Source organism: Camelus bactrianus, chromosome 7 (genome assembly GCF_048773025.1).
Source record: "Camelus bactrianus isolate YW-2024 breed Bactrian camel chromosome 7, ASM4877302v1, whole genome shotgun sequence".
NCBI lineage: Eukaryota > Metazoa > Chordata > Mammalia > Artiodactyla > Camelidae > Camelus > Camelus bactrianus.
Genome location: NC_133545.1, coordinates 37,712,353 through 37,731,347, shown reverse-complemented (window position 1 = coordinate 37,731,347; position 18,995 = coordinate 37,712,353). Strand labels below are relative to the sequence as shown.

General features: G+C 40.4%; 1 protein-coding gene across 4 annotated transcripts in view; it reads left to right on the top strand.

Moving 5' to 3' along the window:
- NPSR1 (neuropeptide S receptor 1) overlaps positions 1-18,995 on the top strand; it is a 136,452-nt gene that overhangs the window by 96,656 nt on the left and 20,801 nt on the right. For 3 of the 4 annotated variants that reach the window (XM_045516950.2, XM_010955384.3, XM_045516951.2), the window contains exons 4-5: positions 1,346-1,439; positions 7,640-7,841. In XM_045516950.2, coding sequence (XP_045372906.1) covers positions 1,346-1,439; positions 7,640-7,841 — 296 coding nt within the window. The remainder of the gene's footprint in view (positions 1-1,345; positions 1,440-7,639; positions 7,842-18,995) is intronic. The other variant, XM_010955386.3, reaches the window with a different exon arrangement.

Genomic DNA, 18,995 nt, shown 5'->3' with positions numbered 1-18,995 from the left:
CATCACAGCGTCCTAACCCATAGGGTTCTGCCCTTGGGAGCTCTCTTTTCCATCCTCCTCTGATGCCATCTCGTCCAATGAGTGTGGCCCACCTTAACAATTCTGAATTCATGGATCACACATAGAAATCCCAGTCCTCTCTAAGGAGGCAGTCATCTTATTTTGGTGGTTGTTGTTAAATTTGGCCATCTTTTTTCTCTCTGACTATTTATCACCTTTTTAGCAAAACAAGAATTTCTTCTTATATCCCTCAGGAGAGCCTTCAATCTCTGATCAGTCTTCAGAATGCCCTCCCTGTGGCACCTTCTACAACACTAGTGCTGAGGTGCACTTGTGGTAGTATTATAGAAATAAAAATAATAAAGAACAGTGATTTAGTTGATTGGTATTTGAGCCAGGGAAAGAATAAAAAGGTACAAGTTTAGACAAAGGTTATTACCAAAGTCATGTTATTTCTATTTCATCTTAGAAGAAATTCAGACACTCACCCTTAAGACTTCAATCTTTGAGTTACTTTTCTACCCACTCTGAATTTCACCCAGAGGTTAAAAAGCCATGACATGGCTGAACTCTTGGTAGAAATGAGACTCAAAGTTATCTGAAAATTCTCCACCTTGATCATCCTTTCAGAGATATTTTATTTAATTACATTTTGAGTGTGCTCTTCACATCAGAGATATAACCTCTTATATCTCAATTCTCTCGTCTGCAACGAATGAAAATATCACTGTACACAGGATAATTAAAAGGCATGAATAAGCTTAATAAAAGAGAGGGTGGGAAGGCAGAAGAGGAGACCCAAGGGCTGACCCTAGTGAACAGCTCTGTGGGAGAAGTGGATGAGGATGGGAGCTCTGAGAGTGTCACTGCAGACGGTGATAAATGATTCAAAACAGCGCACGGGCTCCCTGAAATCCATCCCTCCTAGCTACTGTCATTGTCTCTCAACAGCTCACACTGATAAAAAGCAAATGGATATTTGCTTCTATTATTCTGGAATGTCCATTGTGGCAGAGAAAATTAGTATAGCTTTAAAAGTCAATTACAAACAAATATACTGTGCATATGTCAAGGGGGACTGATCCTTGGAGAAAGAAGCCAAGTGAATGAGGGAGCAAGTGAGAGCTGGAAGCACTCTCTTACAGCTAGCGGTGCAAATGCCAGCACCGAGAGCAGCAGTCTTCTTCCCGACGTGGGGAGTCAGTCACTCCTGTTGGAACCACAAACCTCATCCGTCCCTTGGTTCAGTGCCCAGGTTTCTAAACAAACAAAATGCTCTTCTTTCCATTGTGTGCATTTCCTCACTTCTATGAAGCCACTTACCTCCTCTCATTTCTGTCTTCAGGTTGTGCTGCTCTACGCCTCTACCTATGTCCTGGTGTCCCTCAGCATAGACAGGTACCATGCCATCGTCTACCCCATGAAGTTCCTGCAAGGAGGTGAGCTGCTCAACCAAGTGCCATTCTGTAAGGAAATCATCCTTGGGTGAGGGTTTTCACTTACATCATCTTCTTCATTATGGTTCTTTTCTTCCGTCTTTTTCCTCCTCCTCCACTTCCTCCCCCATTTTATGAGTCTGATTGTCCAAAAAGATGTGGGAAAGAAAGCTCGGGTGCCTGGGAAAATGCCGATGGCTCCCATGGACGTCCAAGAGCCACTAGGAAAGGTGGTTTGCTGGATCCACTTTGTGACCATTTACCTTGACGTTGATGCCTCCAGTTTTTCTTTTTTTAAGGGAGTGTTGACATACATCCCCATGCAAAGAAGTGAACACTCCCACTTCAACTTGTTCATTTTTCAGAAAGAAGCACTTTGCCCTCCTTACTCCCAAACCATAGAAATAATTGGAAAGATGTTTTTAATTGATAATCACAGTGGAAACAAGGAAAACCCTCCTTGATCTAGAGACAGTGAAGAAACTCTGAAAGAAGGAAGCAGATGGGTCAGAGGGAAAGCTGAAACCACACAGCCCACAGTGCCCACAGCACCCACAGGTAATGCTGCAGCAATGCAGGAGAAGTCTTCCTAAACAGATCGTGTAAATACCCAGAGCAAGAGGGACACAAGGGAACTGCCAGGATGATTCCTGGAGCACAGTGAGGAGGGTTCATCATAGCACATCTCCCTTCCCAATGCCCTCCCCCTTCCCAGATGGGCAGCAGGGATGGAGGTCTCTGCTTCCAAGTAGTGGAGATGCTGGATTTACAGGGACAGAGCAATGACACCTTGGAAGGGTGGTGGGTACCTGGTCACAGGACTAATTGCACATTGCTCTGCCCACAGAGCCCACTTGCCTCCATGATCCCCTAAAGCAAGTAAGGAGCCAACGTACTATACTTTCTCAAGCAGCCTCTGAAAACTGATAAAACGAAGAACCTAATATGAAATCTTGACTACAAAAATGAGATGCAATCAAATATCATTAAAAAAAAATTTCCACAAAAGCCAAACCGTGGAAAATAGATAATACATTTAAAATACCATTCTGCAGAATTTACACCTAAGGAAGCAAACTTAATAGAGCAAGCAGAACTTTAGAATAAGCAGAATTAATGTCATCAGATAATATTAAATACATCAGAGAGTATGGGCCCAGATACTTTGAATGACAACAGTATTTAATTAAAATCTAAAATGTGCAGCTCTTTGATAAGTTCTACTTCTTGGTATCTTCTCTGGACAGACACTCACACGTGTGCAGGCACACGCATGTGTTGTGTGTTGTGTGTTGTAGCACTGCTTAGAATAGCAGCAATTCAATGCTAACGCTGGTGTCCCTCAGTGGAGGAGTGGCTAGTGTCCTGTGGAGAAGTTTCAGTGGCTTAGATTTATGGACAGTATACTATGTGCTACTCATGACTCCAAGTTCTTTATGTACATTGAATACTTCAGTCCTCATATCTCTAGGAGGTAGGTTCTATTATTATCTGCATCTTACAGTCTGGGCAATTATAATTCAAAGAGTTAAAATAGCTTGTCCAAGGTCACACAGTTAGTAGGCTCAGGGGCAGGATTTAAACCCAGACAGTCCAGGCTAGCTCAGGTGCCCTCGATTACTGTACACCGTGCTGCTCAGTAAGGATGTGGTAGAGCCATGGACAGTGACATGCATCGACATGAAAATATCTACATCATATTTTGAGTGGTAAAAACAACATAAAATTGTACATGCAGTATGACAACATTAACATAAAGAAAAAACACAAACAGTGCTAGATCTTGTGTACAGAGAGAGAGAGACAATCAGGAGAGAATGCAAGAAAAAGGGAGGTCTCAGAATTATAAACAATTGCCTTCAAGGACTGCACACCAACTTGTCCACACTTCTGGTGGGTGGGGGGACTGGACTCTCTGTAGACCCACAGGGACTTACATGCCATAAAGTATTTTTTATACCAAAAACATATAGATGTGTTGTGTGCAGTTAAAAGTAATGTTAAGATAGAATTTACACCTGCTTCTTAGGCTTTTGCTAGGTTATGTGTGTGACGGGGTGCTAAAAGCGTAAGACAAGCACCAAGCTCTCCAGGCACGGTCATGCTCTAGTGATTATAGCAGAGAAGAAGGCAGGGGATGGGATGAGGGGAACTGGGGGAGACATTTTATGATGTATGTATGCAAAAGTGTGATACCCTTACTCATCCATCTGTTTTGTTATGTCTGGCAGTCTCCAGGAAGTATTGTGTGCAGTGTACAAAAAGACACTAACACCAGAGTATTTTAAGGTAAAAAAAAAATAGGAGTGAAGGGAACATAAGTATGAAAAAATGTGTGAGGGGGTGTCCCAGGACACTTGCTGGAAGTAGAGGCTTTGGGATCCACAGCCAGGAGGGAAATGTGGTCTCACCACATTCATTAGATAAAAAAATAAATCAACTGTTTAGCTTATGAGAAATATAACTGATTCTTGGAGATACTGTGCAATATTACAAATTGTGTTCTAAATTACAGGAAAGGCAGCAATGAATATTATAGTGTTCTTTTAAAGATGTAAGGCGATTTATTTCCTCACTATAAAATTAATAGAGGCTCCACGTAGGGCACTTGGAAAATAATCATCTTTAATAGTTTCAGGGAAAGATGCAAGCTTGGAAAAAGAAATTAGCCGTTTTCCCCTCCCTGCCCAGTCCCAAATGAAGTCATGGAAGAAACACAAATAGGAGGAGACCTGCAGCTGGACTGGAGCCAAGGAAGGAAGCCACCTGAAAATCAGAAACTTCAAGGGATTCCCAGCACTGGGGAGCCGTATTTGATACAGATGCCACACCCCCTGGGAAAGCTGCATGGCCTTTTAGGAAGTTGAAAAGATCCTCATGATTATGCGGTGAGGTAGTGGGTGGAACAGGTCGTGAAGGGTCCAGGGAACCCTCTGCTAGTGTCATCTTGGTGCTCCAGCTGGTGGGAAGCACCAAGATGTGGCAGCTGTGAGGAGCAGGGTTGGGGGTTTCTGTGGCTGAGCAAAGAGCAGGTGGGAGAAAGAGATTCCCCACAGAGCAAAGTGTTGAGTGGAGCCAGTGGAAGCCGGGAGGGACTGTCCTGTGGCTGAGCACACACACGGCAGTGAAGCCAAAGGAAGGCAAGCAGAAAGAAGGGGCCACATGTTACTGATGTTTTACTGCTTTTTACAAAAGCAGTAATTTCCTTAGCCAGCAACTCCAGAGGAGTGGAAACTTTTAAAACTATGTAGGAATATTAAATATGAGAATAATTAGGAAAATGTAAAGTAATAATAAAGAGTGCCAGATATTAAAATAGAATATGAAACTTTGATAATTGAAACAATAGGATACTGGAAGCAGAATCACCTATCTAAATCACATAGAATACCAAATCAGTTAGAAAAGAATGAATCTGTCAGTGTGCAGTGTTAGACTAGCTGTCTAGCCATTAAAAAAAATTAAATCACTACCTGTCACAGCTAATTACAAAGTAAACTCCAGTTAGATTGAGTATGTACAACTGAATCACTATGCTGTACACCAGAAACTAACACAATATTTTAAATCAACTATACTTCAATTTTTAAAAACTGAGGAAAAAAGTAAATTCTAATTGGATTGGAAAAGTTAAAATTTTAAACATGAGAGGATATGGGTTTGGGTAAAACTCTCATCATTTTGGTGAGGAAAATATCTTTCTAGGAAAACACCCAAAGCAAAAACAATAAGGGAAATATAGTTTTTACCATGGAAAAAAATTTAGTTATTTATACAAATAGAGAACATTGTAAACACACTTTAAAAGCAAAATGACAGGAAATACTTGTATATGGCAGGCAAAGGGCTAATATCCTTCTTATAAAGAACTCTGGCATAGAAAGAAGATCATACCAATTGAAAAAGTGAGTGGAGGACATGAACAAATTTTTAAGAAACAAAGAAACACAAATAAATGAACAATACGTAGAAATGCCCTTTTTGACTACTAAGTGAAGAACTACAGGATTGAACATTTGGTTGGGAAATCTTACCAACCAGATAACAAGATTGGGAGGAAGAATCCTCTCAGTGTGGGAAGAGTGTAAGGAAACGGGCACTTCTGTCCACTTCCAGAGGGAGCCATAAATTGCAGACAATTTGGGGGGAAATTTAGCAACATCTTCCCAAATCTTCAGTCTCTAAGAGTTCATCCTAAGGAAATAACCAGAGCATTGAAAAGAGATGTATATGAATTATTTATAATAAAACATAATTGGAAACAATTTAAATACTTAATAATAGGCTATTGATAAAATTGGAGTTTAGTGTAACCATGGGGGGAAAAATGTTATTTTATCAGTGCTTTTTAAATTGCACTTCCACACACTGGCCCCTGGAGAGTTTATTTTGTGGTCCCACTCTAGGACAGATGTGGAAGGTTCTGGCTGTCCCTGAGCTACCTGGGCTTCCTGCACTTCTGCCAGCAGAGGTGAGGTCGCAAGGAAAGAGGCTGGAGGGTACCAGGGAGGAACAGGAGCAGACAGCCAATGGAAAGAGGCCAAATAAGTCAGGCAAATGGAAATCGGAGTTTCCAAAGAACCCAGGAAAGTTCCTCAGGAGATGAAGCATCAGCTTTAAACAGCAGCCAGGCCCATGAAGCATGAGGCAACTTGTAACAGTCAGTACCAGCCAAATAACAACTCTCCTGTCCCCTCGCCCCTCCTCGCTCCCTGAAGCCCAGCTGAGAGAAGCCCCAAACCCCAGACTTCAGGTTCTTACCTGATGCAGGCCCACCTGAGCAAAGAAGACGTGACTTGAAATCATCTTAGGAGTTTTGAATATTGTTATCTGGAATTTTACGTATTAATTTTTAAGTTCACTACTACACTGAAGCGCTGGTTAACACTTACAGAGACTACAGGGCTTTTTAGCCACCTATGAATGATCACTGACATCAAGGGGCCTGCCTGAGTTTTCAGCCAGGAGCAGGTGAGCTACCACCCTCCTACCTACACGCACAGGGACAATGGAAAGGCCTAAAATACTGCTACTGTAATTCCACCCCAAGATTGCTGCTTGTTCAGTGTGTCAGTAACAACTGTTTTCTAAATCTAATACCAATTTCAGAGTGCCAATTCAGCAAAATCAGAAACTTAGATCATTCTCCCCAATATTTCAGACTCAAGATTCTAATAGAGTCCCTACCTAGTTTCTTCTAGAATTTTTCTCACTTCTTACAGCTCCTAGACCAGGCCCTCTGTACCTTTCTGGCCCCACCTGAAGCCATGCACCTGCTTCCAATTTGAAGGCTTGGAGGCGGAGGGAGATCGCCTGTCCCTGGATGGAGGAGGCTCGCCGGCTCCAGGCAGCACAGGCAGCACAGCTAAGGGCGGATGAAGATGAAAGGCTTTAACAAGGGCTTAACAGAAGGCATCAACTCATACAACTGTTTTTAAAAAGCATTTTCATGTATATCAATTTTCTCTCTCTAGCCGCATCATGACCTCGTTAGGTGGGCAGAGTGTGTTTTTTTTTTTTTTAATTTATAGAGAAGAACTCAGGCCAAGCTCAGAATATCACATCTGAGAGCCCAAATCTAGTGTGAAGGGTCACAGCTACCAGGCTTTGGGGCTTGGCTGGAATGAGCCCCGCTCTCCAGAACCAAGTCCAGTGTTTTTTCCCTGCCCTACAATTTCTGCCCTGTTCCTTCAAATAAAGGAAGGCTACTTAACATTTGGAAAACAGCTTTCAAACACTGACACAGTTCTTCGCAGAGCTAGGTACGATAGAAGGAAGAAAGACAGACCAAAGGTCCCATCCCTGCCTTTGAGGAGGGACAAGGTGCCAGAGACAAGCATTTGCCCAGCAATTTACCAAATATGCGCGATACAAACTGAGCTCTCCATAGTCCTTTAGGAATGGATGCATCAACATCTCAAGATGAGCAGGTAAATCAGGGAAGAAGAGAAGTAGAAATCTGGGGACACTGACCTTATGCCAGGCAGTGTGCTAACTTCTGTGTAGGCATTCTCTTTTTAATCCTTACATCAGCCCTAGATGCGGGTCTTATTATACCCATTCTACACATGAGGAAACTGAGGCTCCGAGAGGGTCTAGAATACCTCTCATACAATGTAGACCTCTCATCTACACTAGATGCCAAGTGTGCTCCCAAAAGATGTTCCTAGATGCCCAGGCATCCCTTTCTTTTCTGTGAGCAGAGAAGCAAGCCAAGGTCCTCATCGTGATTGCCTGGAGCCTCTCTTTCCTCTTCTCCATTCCCACCCTGATCATATTTGGGAAAAGGAAACTCTCCAATGGTGAAGTACAGTGCTGGGCCCTGTGGCCTGATGACTCCTACTGGACCCCATACATGACCATCGTGGCCTTCCTGGTGTACTTCATCCCTCTGACAATTATCAGGTAAGAGGCCAGAAGGCCAGACCCACACAGGGGCTTTCCTGGTCTGCCCACTGCTGCTCTCCTCCCCAACAGGTCACTCATTGTTCCTGGTGTCCTTTGGGGAACTGGTTAGACCACGAGATTTTATCTAAAGCTACTATGTGCTAAGTGCAACTCCTCCAAAATGGAATAAGGAGGAGGAAATGAACCTTTTCTGAGTGTGTACAGTGGAGCAGGCATTGTGCTAAGTGGTCTACAATTGTCCCATTAACCACACTACCACTCTATGAAATAACTAAGATTATCTCCATTTTATAAATGATAATTCACAAGCTCAGAGAGGTTAAGCAACTTACCCAACGTCACACAGGATTTAACCCCAGGTTTGTCTGATTTCATATCCTGTTCTTTCTCTAATATCATGCATCCTTTCAAATGTAAGACCTAGTACCAGTTTCAGAGATCTTACACTACAATCGAAAAGATAGACAGACTTGAAATAAAGCTGAACAAAAAACACAGTACACAAAAATGTGCTACAGCATGTATGCCGTGAGGTCAAGTAATGGCAGAGGACACTTCTTGGATGCATCCTTTGAAGGAGGGAAGGCTCCAGATAGGAGAAGGGGAAGGTGGAGAGAAGGCAGGTTCCCTGGTGACTGGAGATCAGAGTACACGTGTCCACGGGAAAGGACCGGCAGGCAGTGCCAGTGGAAGAGAGTTGGAAATAAGCTCTTTCTGGGCGGGGTAAGGCACAATTGTGAAGGGCCTTAGTAACCAAGCCATAGGATTTTCCCTTTGTCCTGCAGCCAGTGATGGGTCTTTCAGCAGAGAAGACCACAACCAGTTGGATAAGGCAGGGTCTCATTTGTTCACGTGGCAGGATCACCTCCGAAAGGGTGGCTCTGCACGGATGGATGGGAGTGGGAATTTCAGGGAGATACCTGGCACGTTGAGTACGTACATGGGCTTGCTGACCCTGCACCTTTTGAGTGTCCATATAGTGTCACATAATTTGTCCCAAGCAAAGGAAGATCAGCCTTTGGTTTTCAATTGTATAAATAATGCTGTGATAAAAAAATCTTTGTATTTAAAATTATTCATGAGTCTCTGATTATTTCCTTAGAACTCATTCTAGTGGAATTACGAGATCAGAGATCATGCTCATATAAAGCCTTTTGATGCATATTCATAAACTGCCCTATAAAAAATGTCTATTCCTGCCAACAGCAAAGAAGAGCTGATTTTTCTTCCTCTAACCCAAAGGAAGGTGGCATCATTTCTTCATTAAATCTTTACCGAGAATAGAGGTTTAAAGAAGCATCTCATTGTTTCAGTGTGCATTTATTTCTTGGATTAAGTGGTTGGGTATTTTTCAAGTGTTTTCTGACATTATAGGAATCACTTGTTCTTGCTCTTTGCTCATCTTTAGTGTCCTAAGATACTAAAGCTGAAGAAATGCTATCCATCATGTAGTCCAGCCCCTGAACTTTTCACCAGTAGACTTAGGACTAAAAGAAACGAAATGACCTGCTCTCCATCAGAGGTCAAGCTGGACAGGAGCAGAATGATTCCCGCAGTCAGCCCTGCAGCCTTGCTAAGATTGGATACCACCCAGTTATCTCTGCTGAATCCACAAATTAACGTCTACATTTCACTTCAACTTACTGTTCTCCTCTCTACCAAGTTGAATCTGGGAGGAAACTTGAAGGGAAGATGAAGGTTATTTAGACAATGAATCAAAGGTAAGTAACAGCCACTTTCAAAGGAGCACATGGAAGAGGAGAGAGGCCAGCCGCAGAGTTAAGAAAGCACTTGGAAGGAAGCGGCTCATGCCATTACAGACAACTGACACATCGATACCGGTGGCAGCGAATGTCCCTGCATCTCTCCTGATTGATTTCCGATCAGCTCCTGAAATCAGTCAAAACCTCTGCTCAGCAAGGCGGGTGCAGCCATGAACCACATGGCTCACAATGTGCTGTCTGGACAGATCCCTCACACTGGCCTTTTACTGCCTGAAATTTCCCCCTTTAGTTTGAGCTGCCTCTTCCCACAGGGACCTCTCCTCAAACCTGCCTACGGCCCATCTTGTGCTTTCTTGTAGTATCCTTGGAAAAAGCAAAGTCTAATTTAATGATTAAAGGGAATGATTTTGAAAACGGGTTTCACTCAGCCTTCACCAAAGTCTCCCTAAGTCCTGCTCCTGGCTCTTTGCCTCCAGCTGGGGCAGAACCACGAAATTCAGTGACTTCTTCTGTCCTTGGGCTTCCCTAAAGCATTTCATGCCTGATAAAGTCATCATCTTTACTCTTCCGTGGTCAGGCTTCCGCTGGAGAGAGAACTCCTCTCCTCTCGGGGGATGCGGGAGATGCGGGGATGTGGCATCATCCCCCACTCTCGGCTCCTCTCCACTTCCTGAACCAAGACCAGGCCCAGATGGAATTTTGTGGGGAATTTGTTTTCCAAGCAGTTCCTGGGATAAGTTGCTATAATTTCATCTGTCTCAGAGCTAAAGCTTAACTCCTTTTTTCTTAACTACATTTTGGTCCCCTGAGCTTCTATTGCTCATGGCTCTTTTAGAAAAGGTTAAACTCTTAATTTCAAGATTGAGTAGACAAGACACAACTCAAATAAGGTGTTCGCTCACTTTATTAACCGTACCTCATGCTTTATTGTCCCTCATGCATGATATATATATATATATATACATACACAGAGATACACATGTATATTCTTACCAAATTGATAGCAAAAAATACATATATATCTTGTTTCAATTTGCATCTCTTTCATCACAAATGAGACTGAGCACATTTTATGTTTGTATTCAGTTTTGCTTTTTAAGTAAATTATTTATTCTTTTACCCATTTTTCTCCATTTTATTTTCTCTGTTCTCTCTCTTAGGGATATTATTTATGTAAAAACCTTTCCTGTTTTTATATGTTGAGGATATTTCCCTAGTTTGTCATTTGCCTCCTCATTTTGAATATGGCTTTATTTTGCTTTCGGCTAATAAGACTGACATCATCAAGGAAAGAGGCGAAATCATGAATAACCAAAATTAGAAACAAGAAAGCCAAATGACTCGACTTAAAAAAAAGTCATAGGAAAGCACTTTGCAGAACTTTATATAAACGCATGTGAAAATATGAATGAAATGTATATGGCTTTTCTGTAATATATAGACATTTTACATTTTAGTGTATTCACATCTACTCACATTTTATATTTTTTCATTTCATTTCTTTCTTAGGGAATTGTCCCTTTTACATTACTTATCTATACTTTAATTTTACTTTATGATTTATTATTTTAATTATTTGAAAATAATTTGTGTTGGGAACACATTAAAAATATCACTTTAAAAATACTTTTACTTGATTTTGATGTTAATATGAATTCGAGACCTAAGTTAATTTTTTTTTTAATGCTGGATCATTTGTCCCAATATCACTTACTGAATAATTTATCTTTTCTCTATGGGCTAAAATGGGAATTCTATCGTATGTATATTTATATTATAAATGCTCTTATTGTTTCTGAACTCCTATTCTCTTCACTTTATTTTGCTTTTATTTTCTCTATTCTCTATCTTTAGAGAATTCTTTATACAATAACCTTTTAAAATATGTTGCAAATATTTCCCTAGTTTGTTATGTTTCTTCACTTTGAATTTGCTTTCATTTTTTTTCCAGGTAATAGTGACTGACATAATTAAGAAAAGGCAAGAATACACAAACAACTAAATTAGTGGTTTTCCTGCCACTAATAGCATATTGCTATAATTAAGTACTGTTGTTTGTATACATTTATTATCTGGTAGGTAGGACAAGATGGCTCGCCTTTTCCAGACTCTGTGGCTATTCCCGGGGAAGCTGCTCACAGACTCTCCTGCATCCACTACTCCAGCCTTAGAAACCATCTTTTGTTTCCCAGATGCCCCACACTCCTCTCACCTCGTGCCTTTGTGCGCATCATCCCTTATGCCTGGACACTCCTCTAGACTCATCCTGCCTTGCTTCTGGCAAAATGATTTGCATTCTTTGCCCCCCATTTCAAACACGGACCCCACACGGAGCTGTCCCTGCCAGTCCTAGAGCACAACCTGCCTCAGCTTGTCCGTGTTGCCATCAAGGCTTCATGGTAGTGTCACCACCTGCTTGTGTGGTTGCATCTCTTGAGTACAGGGGCTGTTGTTTAACTTCTGGGCTCCAAATCCAGCACACAGTGGACACTTCGTACGTGCTGGATTAAATAAACAACGCAAACCTGACTGAAAACTTTGTCCACCAGACGGAAGTGTCATGTCACTTCATCACACACACACACACATGCACACGCGTACGCGCGCACACACACACCCTCAATATGGAAATTTCTGATCATTTAGTGCCTAGATCAGTTTTTGGCCTATGGGGGGCACTCCACAAATACACGCGAAGGGAAAGGAGGAAGGCAGACAGGAGAGAGGAGGAAAGGCAGGGAGGGAGGGAAAGAGAGGAAGGAAGGAGTTGTATTGCCAGTGACAAACTCTCATGAGAGCTCTGTATCAATGAAGATTTCACTGTTCTGTCATTAATCAAATCAGGCTCCCAGGACTTGAAACCATAGTGACTGACAATAAAGGCAATACATTGTTTTTCTGGGTCAACACAACTCCTGTTTTAAAATTCCCTTGACGTAGCTGTTTGACTGTTGCTGGGGAAGGTTTTTAGCCCTGGTGTAATTGCTTTACTTTAGCTGTGGTGATTTTCTTGCTACCTAATTGATTTCTCATTCACCGATCATTTTTACTCTGTGAGACAAAGGTAGAGGCATGAAAGATCCATAGCCAACAACTGCAAAGGAAAAAGTGAAAAAGAGCACATTTGTCATAAAGCACTGATTTGTGTTACACAAAGAAAACAATTATTTATTTTGCTTGGGGCAAGGAGATCAGACTGTGGGAAAGCTCTATGTTGAGGTCAGTATAGTTCTGTGGAATACAAGGCCATAGTGGGACCCCAAGGTCCAAGGCAGCACTGCCCAAGGCATAAGGTTAAGGCCAAGGTCAGATGACCCATTTCAGCAGTGAAGGAAGTGACATCCTTTATATTATTAACTGAGGGGTGGCAAGAGTTACGTCTTTTGAAAAAGCCAATATCACTAGTCTGCTAGGTTATGGTAGATACTTGTGATTGAATTTTCCACATCCATTCCACGCTAAGCCACTCATGGCAGTCCCTCCCCTCCACACGTGAATGGCCCAAGAATGGCCATGTGATCCAGTTCTAGCCAATGAGATGTAAGGGAGTGTCTTCTGAAGAGCTTGTGGAAAGATGTCCCCATTCTTAGGAAACAAGTCCAAGAGACAATGGCTTCTCATCTTCTTCTGGACATTGCTGTCTCTGGACTGACACCTGGAATAGCTGCAGCCTGACTTAGGAAGACACTTACACTGGAAAGAAAAGAGAAAGGGATGGAAAGAATCCAGGTTTCTGAAGTTCAGCTTTGATCCTCTGAGGTTGCAATCATGAGAGATAAAAAATATTCTAGTTGCTTAGACCACTTTGAGTTGGGAGTTTTCTGTAACTTGCTACAAAAAGTATCCTACTGGTACCCAAGTGCCCATACTTGCTGGTTCCAGGTATCAGTGGATTCATCTGAACTACTGAAGTCATCAGAGTGAACGCTTCTTCTGGGACACTTAGGAAATCTCAGTTAATTCAGTGGTAATAAGGAGGTACGAAGAGCATCCCTTTGACTTTCTCTGTCCTGGGAGCCCATCAAACCTGATGGCAATGGACTATATATAGCAAGACTTTAAATTTTTCTTAGATTGCTAAGTAATAAGAAGTTCCTACATTTTCTCCCCAAAGTTGGTTCTGCCTTCGTATCTCCCTAGGCCCAACTACACAAGATATGCTTGTGAGCCTCTTACCCATAATGCTTCTTTCCGTTTATTTATTATTTCTAGAAATACCTATAGGTCACCCACCCTCTACCAGACACTGGGCTAGGCAAGGGGGATACAAAAATAGCAAGACATACATAATTTTTTTTTTCTTGGAATTCTAAATCTCTTAGCAATAGTTTTTTTTTTAACATTTTTTATTGATTTATAATCATTTTACAATGTTGTGTCAAATTCCAGTGTTCAGCACAATTTTTCAGTTATTCATGGACATATACACACTCGTCACATTTTTTTATCTGTGAGTTATCATAACATTTTGTGTATATTTCCCTGTGCTATACAGTGTAGTCTATTCTACAATTTTGAAATCCCAGTCTATCCCTTCCCACCCTCCACCCCCCTGGTAACCACAAGTCTGTATTCTCTGTCTGTAAGTCTATTTCTGTCCTTTATTTACGCTTTGTTTTTGTTTGTTTGTTTTTGTTTTTGTTTTTTAGATTCCACATATGAGCGATCTCATATGGTATTTTTCTTTCTCTTTCTGGCTTACTTCGCTTAGAATGACATTCTCCAGGAGCATCCATGTTGCTGCAAATGGCATTCTGTTGTCGGTTTTTATGGCTGAGTAGTATTCCATTGTATAAATATACCACCTCTTCTTTATCCAGTCACCTGTTGATGGACATTTAGGCTGTTTCCATGTTTTGGCTATTGTAAATAGTGCTGCTATGAACATTGGGGTGCAGGTGTCATCCTGAAGTAGATTTCCTTCTGGATACAACCCCAGGAGTGGGATTCCTGGGTCATATGGTAAGTCTATTCCTAGTCTTTTGAGGAATCTCCACACTGTTTTCCATAGTGGCTGCACCAAACTGCATTCCCACCAGCAGTGTAGGAGGGTTCCCCTTTCTCCACAGCCTCTCCAGCATTTGTCATTTGTGGATTTTTGAATGACGACCATTCTGACTGGTGTGAGGTGATACCTCATTGTAGTTTTGATTTGCATTTCTCTGATAATTAGTGATATTGAGCATTTTTTCACGTGCTTTTTGATCATTTGTATGTCTTCCTTGGAGAATTGCTTGTTTAGGTCTTCTGCCCATTTTTGGATTGGGTTGTTTATTTTTTTCTTATTGAGTCGTATGAGCTGCTTATATATTCTGGAGATCAAGCCTTTGTCGGTTTCACTTGTAAAAATTTTCTCCCATTCCGTAGGTTTTCTTCTTGTTTTACTTATGGTTTCCTTTGCTGTGCAGAAGCTTGTAAGTTTCATTAGGTCCCATTTGTTTATTCTTGCTTTTATTTCTTCTAGGAGAAAATTTTTTAAATGTATGTCAGATAATGTTTTGCCTATGTTTTCCTCTAGGAGGTTTATTGTATCTTGTCTTATGTTTAACTCTTTAATCCATTTTGAGTTGATTTTTGTATATGGTGTAAGGGAGTGTTCTATCTTCATTGTTTTACATGCTGCTGTCCAGTTTTCCCAACACCATTTACTGAAGAGACTGTCTTTATTCCAATGTATATTCTTGCCTCCTTTGTCAAAGATGAGTTGAACAAAAGTTTGTGGGTTCATTTCTGGGCTCTCTATTCTGTTCCATTGGTCTATATGTCTGTTTTGGTACCAATACCATGCTGTCTTGATGACTGTAGCTCTATAGGATTGTCTGAAGTCTGGGAGTTATTCCTCCAGCCTCTTTCTTTCTCTTCAGTAATGCTTTGGCAATTCTAGGTCTTTGATGGTTCCATATGAATTTTATTATGATTTTTTCTAGTTCTGTGAAATATGTCCTGGGTAATTGGATAGGGATTGCATTAAATCTGTAGAGTGCCTTGGGCAGTGTGACCATTTTAACAATATTGATTCTTCCAGTCCAAGAGCATGGAATATCTTTCCATTTTTTGAAGTCTTCTTTAATTTCCTTCATCAATGGTTTATAGTTTTCTGTGTATAATTCTTTCACCTCCTTGGTTAGATTTATTCCCAGATATTTTATTACTTTGGGTGCTATTTTAAAGGGGATTGTTTCTTTACTTTCTTCTTCTGTTGATTTATCGTTAGTGTAAAGAAATGCAACTGATTTTTGAACATTAATTTTGTAACCTGCTACCTTGCTGAATTCTTCAATCAGCTCTAGTAGCTTTTGTGTGGACCTTTTAGGGTTTTCTATATATAGTAGCATGTCATCAGCATATAATGACACTTTTACCTCTTCTTTTCCAATTTGGATCCCTTTTATTTCTTTCTCTTGCCTGACTGCTGTGGCTAGGACTTCCAGGACTATGTTGAATAGGAGTGGTGATAGTGGGCATCCTTGTCTTGTCCCAGATTTTAGCGGGAAGCTTTTGCGTTTTTCACCGTTGAGTACTATGCTGGCTGTAGGTTTGTCATCTATAGCTTTTATTATGTTGAGATATGTTCCCTCTATACCCACTTTGGCGAGAGTTTTTATCATAAATGGGTGTTGAATTTTATCAAATGCTTTTTCTGCATCGATTGAGATGATCATGTGGTTTTTATCCTTTCTCTTGTTGATGTGATGTATTACACTGATTGATTTGTGTATGTTGAACCAGCCTTGTGTCCCTGGGATGAACCCCACTTGGACATGATGTATAATCTTTTTTATGTGTTGTTGGATTCTATTTGCTAAAATTTTGGTGAGGATTTTGGCGTCTATGTTCATCAGTGATATTGGCCTATAATTCTCTTTTTTTGTAGTGTCTTTGCCTGGTTTTGGTATCAGGGTGATGATGGCTTCACAGAATGAGTTTGGGAGTATTCCCTCCTTTTCAATCGTTTGGAAGAGTTTGAGAAGGACTGGTATGAGTTCTTCTTTGTATGTTTGGTAGAACTCCCCGGTGAAGCCGTCCGGTCCTGGACTTTTATTTGTAGGGAGGTTTTTAATTGCTATTTCTATTTCCTTTCTAGTGATCGGATTGTTCAAGTGTTCAGATTCTTCTTGATTCAGTTTTGGTGGACAGTATGTTTCCAGAAACTTGTCCATCTCCTCTAGGTTATCCAGTTTGGTTCCATATAGTTTTTCATAATATTCTCGTATGATATTCTGTATTTCTATTTTGTTTGTTGTAATTTCTCCATTTTCCTTTCTTATTTTGCTAATTTGTGCTGTCTCTTTTTTCTTCTTTGTGAGTTTGGCCAGAGGTTTGTCGATTTTATTTACTTTTTCAAAAAACCATCTTTTGGTTTGGTTGATTTTTTCTATGGTCTTGTTAATCTCTATTGTATTTAATTCCTCTCTGATCTTTATTATTTCCTTCCTTCTGCTGCTTTTTGGGGCTTTTTGTTCTTCTTTTTCTAATTCATTCAGGTGGTGGGTTAAATTGTTTATTTGAGATTGTTCTTCTTTTTTGAGGAAGGCCTGTATCGCTATAAACTTCCCTCTTAGCACTGCCTTTGCTGTGTGCCATAGGTTTTGAGTGGTTGTGCTTTCATTATCATTTGTCTCAAGGTATTTTTTAATTTCAGCTTTGATTTCCTCATTGATCCATTGTTTTTTCAATAACATATTGTTTAATCTCCATGCTTTCCTTTTTTTCTCCTTTGTTTCTCTGTTGTTAATTTCCAGTTTCATGGCATTGTGGTCAGTAAAGATGCTTGAGATAATTTCTATCTTCTTAAAATTGTTGAAGTTTCTTTTGTGCCCAAGTACATGATCGATCCTGGAAAATGTTCCATGTGCACTTGAAAAGAATGTATATCCTATTTTTGGGGGGTGTAATGCTCTGAAAATATCCACCAAATCTAGTTTTTCTATTGTAGTATTTAATTTCTCTGTTGCCTTGTTTATTTTCTGTCTGGAAGATCTGTCTAGTGATGTTAATGCAGTGTTAAAATCTCCAACTATGATTGTATTCCCATCAATATCCCCCTTTATCTCTGTTAGTAATTCTTGTATGTACTTAGGTGCTCCTATATTGGGTGCATATATATTAACGAGTGTAATATCCTCATCTTGTATCACTCCTTTAATCATTATAAAATGTCCTTCTTTACCTTTCTTTATGGCCTTTGTTTTAAAGTCTATTTTGTCTGAAATCAGTACTGCAACACCTGCTTTTTTGGCTTTTCCATTTGCATGGAATATCCTTTTCCATCCTTTCACTCTCAATCTATATGTGTCCTTCTCCCTAAAGTGGGTCTCTTGTATGCAGCATATTGAAGGTTCTTGCTTTATTATCCAGTCTGCCACTCTGTGTCTTTTGACTGGAGCATTTAGTCCATTAACATTTACAGTAATTAATGATAGATGTGTGTTTATTGCCATTTTGAACTTATCTTTGCAGTTGAATTGGTATATCCTCTTTGTTCCTTTCTTCTTCCTTTTGTGGTTTGGTAATTTTCCTTTGTATTATCATGGATTTTATTTAATTTTTGTGACTCCTTTGTAAATTTTTGGCTTGTGGTTACCCTTTTTTGTAAATCTATCCACCCATTACTATAACTGTTTTTATTAAACTGATAGTAACATGATCTCAAACCCATCCTACTGTTAAAAAATTTTAAAAAGAAAGAAAAAAATATTCTATATTTCCCTGCCTCCCTCTCCCACTCTCAGTGATTTGTATGTCTTCTTTTATAATTTCATGTTTACTTTATTTGTAATTCATGAGTTATCACCTTTCCAGTTGTGTGTTTCTCATTTCTGTAGCATCCTGCTGATTTTCTATTTAGAATAGCCCTTTCAATATTTCTTTAAGCATGGGTTTAGTGTTGCTAAACTCCTGCAGCTTTTTCTTTTTTTAAGACATACATAATTTTTAAGTTAAGTAATCTTCCTGTGTAACCAAGAAGGCAGCCAATTACAGGAGGTGTTATAACACAGTGTGATGAGTGTCACGATAAGGTAAATAGAGTCCTTTGACACCCACAGCAGGGGGTGCTAACCTGGTCTAGGGATCAAAGAAGGTATTCAGGAAGTGGCTAGCATCACAGATACCGTGTGTAGTCCCAAAACATCCCCCAAAGGAGTTCTGTGCATCCTCCTTGCTCTGATACAGCCTCACGTGCTGGTTAACAAGCCTTAGAAGTCAGAGGACCCAGGCTATGGTCCAGCTTTGCCATCTTCTAGCTGTATGAATGCAGGTAAGTCACCAAACTTCTAAAAACTGAAGCTTTCTCATCTAGAAAATGGGAATAATACTAGCACTGACCATATAAATCTGTCAGAGAGATTAAATGAAATAATTTTCATGAAAGGTTTGGCATAATTTGGTTGACTGTTATGGTGAGCAAATCACTACCATTGTCCTC